The sequence below is a fragment of the Gastrolobium bilobum genome, unplaced genomic scaffold (genome assembly GCF_033153095.1).
Source record: "Gastrolobium bilobum isolate Gb01-03AN ecotype WA unplaced genomic scaffold, APGP_CSIRO_Gbil_v1 utg15927, whole genome shotgun sequence".
Classification (NCBI taxonomy): domain Eukaryota; kingdom Viridiplantae; phylum Streptophyta; class Magnoliopsida; order Fabales; family Fabaceae; genus Gastrolobium; species Gastrolobium bilobum.
In genome coordinates this window covers 152541-158540 of record NW_026898198.1, presented here as the reverse complement: position 1 = coordinate 158540, position 6000 = coordinate 152541, and the positions used below count along the sequence as shown (strand labels likewise).

Below are 6000 nucleotides of genomic sequence, written 5' to 3'. Positions count from 1 at the left end.
TAAAGCATCAACACTTGGCCTATCTGATTATACAAAACTTTGTTATATATAATTATTTTATATTTAACACGATAATTAGTGCATTTACGGTTTAGAATTAAAAAAAAAAAAACTTAGGAAAAATGGGGAAAAATAGAGTCATTTTTTTAAAAAAAAGAAAAAAAGTAGAGGCATTTTACAATTCCAAATTTTCCAGAGAAACATAAAGTGCACCTATATCTATCTATGGTGGCAATTAGTACCTAGTATAAATTCCGGATTGTCGTGTCGCATGTATCACACGGAAAAACGCAACCATGCATCCTCGTATTCGGATCGAGTCATTTTCCCGCGAAAACAGCCAAAAAAAAGAAAAGAAGATATGTTTTTTTTTAACCCTTAATTGACACCTATTGTAGTCCACAAAGGTTAAATGTTTCCGATTAAGCTGTGTCTCTCTGTGTCTCTCTGAGTCCGAGTCTGAGTCTCTCGTTCCCACCAAATCAATTTCAATGGATCCATGCCCCTTTGTGCGCCTCATGGTTGAATCTCTCGCTCTAAAGCTTCCATCGCCAACAAAACCCGCACCAGTTTCCGGTGTTCACCCATCAACCACTCCATGCTTCTGCAAAATTCGCATTAAGACTTTCCCTTCCCACACTGCACTCCTTCCTCTCTCTTCTTCCAACTCCAACTCTGCTCCCGATTCAACTACCTCCTCCCCCGCCTTCCACCTTGACTCCGCCGCTCTCCGCCGTCTCTCCGGCAAGCCACTCACTCTCACCGTCTCCGTGTACAACGGCCGCATGGGCCGCACCTGTGGGGTCCGCAGCGCCAAGCTTCTGGGCCGTGTTGTGGTCACCGTTGACTTGCTCACTGCGGTCTCTCGCTCCAACACGTTCCATAATGGGTGGCTCAAGCTTGGGAAGAACGATAAACCGGCCCAGCTTCACCTTCTGGTCCGGTCTGAACCCGATCCACGGTTCGTCTTTCAGTTCGGAGGCGAACCGGAGTGTAGCCCCGTGGTTTTCCAGATTCAGGGGAATATCAGCCAACCCGTTTTCAGCTGCAAATTCTGTGCTGATCGCAACTACAGATCCCGGTGAGTCTCTCTTGCTCTTTTGCAACCCTGTGCATTTTAGTTTTCAATCATTCTGTCTGCTAATGTGAGCCATGGGTGTACCGTAGTCAGTGTAGGTGAACCACTGAAGTAATGCATTAGCGCCATCTGTTCCATTTCTCTCATTTATTTTTTATTAAAAAAATTTCTGAAGAAAGATTTTACTTTTCTTTTTGGGAATTGATTCAGCAAAATTGAAAATGATTTAATAAAACTTTACATATATGTATCTTATGCTTAGAAAGGCAAATTTAGTACTGGAACTAAAATGGTGGGTTGATTATGGATTAAGGTAAGGTTTAGGATTTGTTGTTTCTTTATTTTTCTGTTGAAAGATACACGAAAATGGTGGTGGCACCACGAAATTTTCATTTTCATATGTCTTTTTCCATGGGCTGGATGAAAAACGCCTGCTTCATTATATTTGTCATTAAGCATTTTTTTAAAGTTTTTTTTAAAAAAGATAACGTACGATGTTTTAACCTTTTTTTGTAATTTTGGCCTTTTTATCGATTATTAACTTATGGATTACGAAAAAGACAATCTTAAATGAGACGATTTAGTGCAGACTAACTGCCTCCTCCATCTGAAACATTAATATCCCCTGATTTTAATTAAACTCTTCTACCCTTTCTTTTCTTAACTAATTAGTTGCTTAATTGGTTTTCTTCTAACTCAAGAATCCATTACTCAAATTTGATTTTGCAGCTTTTTTCTTTTGGCTTTCGCTAAAACTTCAGGTCCTTCACTTTTTTTTTTTTTTACCCTTCAAATGAAAGTCCACATCCTATGGCAATTGGACTACAAATAAATAATTCTGTTGAAGAGCTAATAAATTAATGAAGGGTCTTCCTTTAGCTGCATACCCATGTTCGGTCTAACAGACAAGTAGAGATTTTTCAAACTATGAAACATAAACTACCTGATAAGATTCCATCCCATGTGACATTATACGGCTGCACTCTTAGTATCTCTTAGAATTTGATAATCCTATTCCTATCACAGTTTGACAATTTCATTACTGCTCTGGTATGGCCCGATGAACTTGCCTAGCCAGTTCAAATAGCTGTCCAGAGATCACCATCACTTGGCACGCGGAGCATATGACTTCACTGTATATGTGTTCTTTTACATTTTCCGTGTGCACGCACGACCTTAACACGTTATGGGTCACGCAGCCTCACACCTAACCGGGTCTACATGGCTGGAAACTGTTATGGCATCACATTTTATATATTTGGAAGGAATCTCTAACCTCCTATATATAAAAGGACCTCAGCTTCCTCACTATTCATCTTTTTCACTCGCTTTCTATTATTGTTACTTTGTAAAACTTTCACCTCGACCATAGCCATAGCCCTTAAACACCCCCCTCTTAGCATCCTCAGCTAGACTAAGGCTAGTATGACGACACCTTGTAACTTTGGTCTATACCATTACCTCTTACGTCTCCTTAAAATCAACATAGTATACCTTTCTGGGAAACAGTTATATACCTTCACACTCTGATTCAGTTCAATTACGCTGCTACTTTTATTAATAAATGATCACGACTATTAGTTTATAATTAATTATATTATCATGTTCATGACATTTTCTTTTCCTTGTTGAAAATTCAGGTCTCTTCCATCAAGTTCTACAAACAATCCTAGTAGATGGAGAAGATCCTTCTCAGGTGACAGAGAACGTCAAGGCAGGGATAGAAAGGGTTGGATGATCATGATTCATGATCTCTCTGGCTCACCCGTTGCTGCAGCCTCCATGATAACTCCATTTGTTCCTTCCCCTGGTTCAGATCGCGTTTCCCGATCAAACCCTGGTGCCTGGCTCATTCTTCGCCCTAATGGAGCCTCCGTGAGTAGCTGGAAGCCATGGGGTCGTCTGGAGGCATGGCGAGAAAGAGGTCCTGTCGATGGCTTGGGCTACAAGGTTGAGCTTTTTTCTGACAATGGACCTGCCAACGTAATACCCATTGCTCAAGGCACAGTGAGTGTCAAAAAGGGTGGCCAGTTCTGCATTGATTACAAAGTGATGAAGGATTCTGGATTGGGTTCAAGATTACCAGGTGAAGGGTTTGTGATGGGTTCAACTTTGGACGGTGAAGGCAAAGTTAGTAAACCTGTTGTACAAGTTGGGGCACAGCATGTGACATGCATGAGTGATGCTGCTCTTTTCATTGCGCTCTCTGCTGCTATTGACCTTAGCATGGATGCTTGCATGCTTTTCTCGCATAAACTTAGAAAGGAGCTTTGCCATGATGAACAAGATTCCTTTTCATAACTTGCATGAAATCTATTTGATTAATTAATGTTCTTGCAAGTTACCATCTGCTCTGCAGTGACAGCCAATTTGTTCATACTCTCTAGCTGCAATCCAACATTTCAGTTCCTGATTCTTTCAACCCGGTTTTTGTCTCACCTATCTTGAACATTCTTTTTTGGCTTGTCGCCCTCATCTCGGAGTGCTTGAAGCTTTGGCGGTTTGGTTTTGTTAAGGTTGCTGGGCCTTGCTTGCTCTGGAATTTTATTCCTTCTAGTCTCATAGTGTTGTGAAAAGATATCACATACAGTTGCTAATTTTGATTACCTTCATGTGGGGTTTTGTCAACAGCTTACATTAGGGGAGCGATTTTACAGCTGAGCAAAATTGTCTGGTTTTTGGGTGTATAAATCTGAACAGAATATTTCATTGTACAAAAATATTAAATGCAAATAGTTTCGTGTCTTTTTTTATTCTAAATATTTAATAATTATATTTTTTATTTTGGACATCTTCCATTTTCTTCCAAATTTCCATCAAACCTCTATTATTAGTTGAGTTTAATTTTAGTCCACATCAATACAATTTTATTTATTTATTTAGCACTCAATAACTTGTAAATAATTATTTAGAGATTTTGTCTATCACAACAATTTTGTAATAGGTGAAACTAGAGGTGTTCATCAACCGATCCAAACCCATTCAAACCACGGTGACCGAACCGAAAAATCGATAACTGAATAAACTGAAAATCGAAAAACCGCAAATTTTAAAAAAAACCCCAAATTTTAATTGGATTGGTTCGGTTTTTGGATGGGTTGATGAAAACCGATCCAATCCAAACCGATCCAATATATTAATTCTCCTCTACCTACTTGGGTCTTTTCCTAATCATAGCCTAAAAATTTCTAAACCCAAGACCCATTAACCCATCAACTAAACCCAAGAAGTCACATCTCATCAATAAAATTTTATCTTTTTTTGTTTTCTCAAGGTATCCTCCGGCCGACAGCCGAAGACTAATGCTTTCGAGGAGGGAGATCACATTAAGTGGATAAACCTCTCCCAACAAAGTCTTCTCCATAGACACGGCCAAGAATCGAACCTCTGTCAGCATGCTTAAGGAACCCAGCTATCTACCAATTGTGCTGGGCTTTGTTGGTATAAAATTTTGTCTTTGTAGAGCTTCATATCTTATTGCAAAAAAAAAAAAAAAAAATTATAGTTTACTAATGCTTTTGTATTTCAAAATAAATAAATTTACAAAGCCAATATATACAAAAGATGTTATTTGCACGATAATCATGAAATAAATTTTAGGATTTTCAAAAAACCGAAAATCAGTCAAATCCAAACCGAAAAAAATGGATTGGATCGGATCGGATTTGAAAACAAAATCCAAATCAGATGGATGATTATATGATCAAATCGAAGGCATTGGATCGGATGATTTTTGCTTTCAAAACCGATCCAGTCCAGACCGCGAACACCCCTAAAACACCTTTTTATAATGTAATAACACATAAAATGATAGTTTAAAAAGGTTTATGTCAAAACTAACTAAAATTAAATCCTTAGTAATTTAGCTCAGATTCTGTAAAAGGGGAAGCTTCAAAATTCTTCCAAAATGTGTTTTGATCGCTTTTGTAAAGGGATAAATAATTTACAAAAAAAAAAAAGGGGATAAATGATAATATTGTTGTAAATGCCTCCATTCAATTTTTACAGCTTATAATATAAATCATTTCAGTAAAAGGAACTAATATACTATATCTATATTTGAAATTTCATTATTTGTAATCATGTTTAATGCTTATGGAGAGGGCAATTAATGAAAAATAATAATAACAATTGTTCATTTTCTATGAAGAAAAAACAATTATTCCGTTAAAAATCTATATTTAATTTTATAATTAAATAATCAATATAACACATAAATAATTGCTTTGGACCAAATGATGCTAGCTTAATTGGCGCATGAGAGCTGAGCAGGTGAGATGAAAGCATGTATTCGATCCTCCTCAATATCATCTTTACGAGAAATTCAAAACATTAATAATGGATCCACCCGGAACAGGATTGCCACCCGTGAAAGATACATGTGATTCAAAACATATATTATGCAGGGTTTGTTTAAAATCTCTTTTTATTTCTTTTAATATTTGGCCATAAACGTTATCATGCAATTGTGCAGTAAAAATCCTCTATTCCCAATGTCAACTTGTTTTTGGGCTGAAAACAATTGGACTCAAGTCTGAAGATGATTTGAGGTTAGACCGGTATCATTGGACCTTGTCTTGTTGCTATCTTTTTGAAAAGAACAGCTTGGGTTTTCAATTATTGCGCCCAATCCTAATTTATTAATGTTTTATACTTAAATTAAACTGAAAATTTTGTGTGTTCGGTATATACATTATTTTTCTCATTTACCATTCAAAAAAAGTTTATTTATAAAGTTAATGGTCGAACCAATAAATTTATGAATCATGACTCCAAAGTTTAGCCAAATTAATTTTTAGTTCAATTTTTAAAAAATTTATATAAACAAGGCAAAGTTAGATGTGGCTATACCTTTATCGTCCACTAAGATTGGTCCAGAGAATTTTATTTTAGGAAATATCACTGTCTCATCCTCATGATCT

At 36.8% G+C, this 6000-nt stretch overlaps 1 protein-coding gene across 1 annotated transcript; it reads left to right on the top strand.

Moving 5' to 3' along the window:
- The first annotated feature begins 491 nt into the window (after nt 1–491).
- Nucleotides 492–3379, top strand: LOC133313772 (uncharacterized). Its single transcript, XM_061515184.1, has 2 exons — nt 492–1081; nt 2719–3379. Exons 1-2 carry the CDS (start codon nt 492–494, stop codon nt 3377–3379), a joined length of 1251 nt encoding a protein of 416 aa, XP_061371168.1.
- The last annotated feature ends 2621 nt before the right edge of the window (nt 3380–6000 follow it).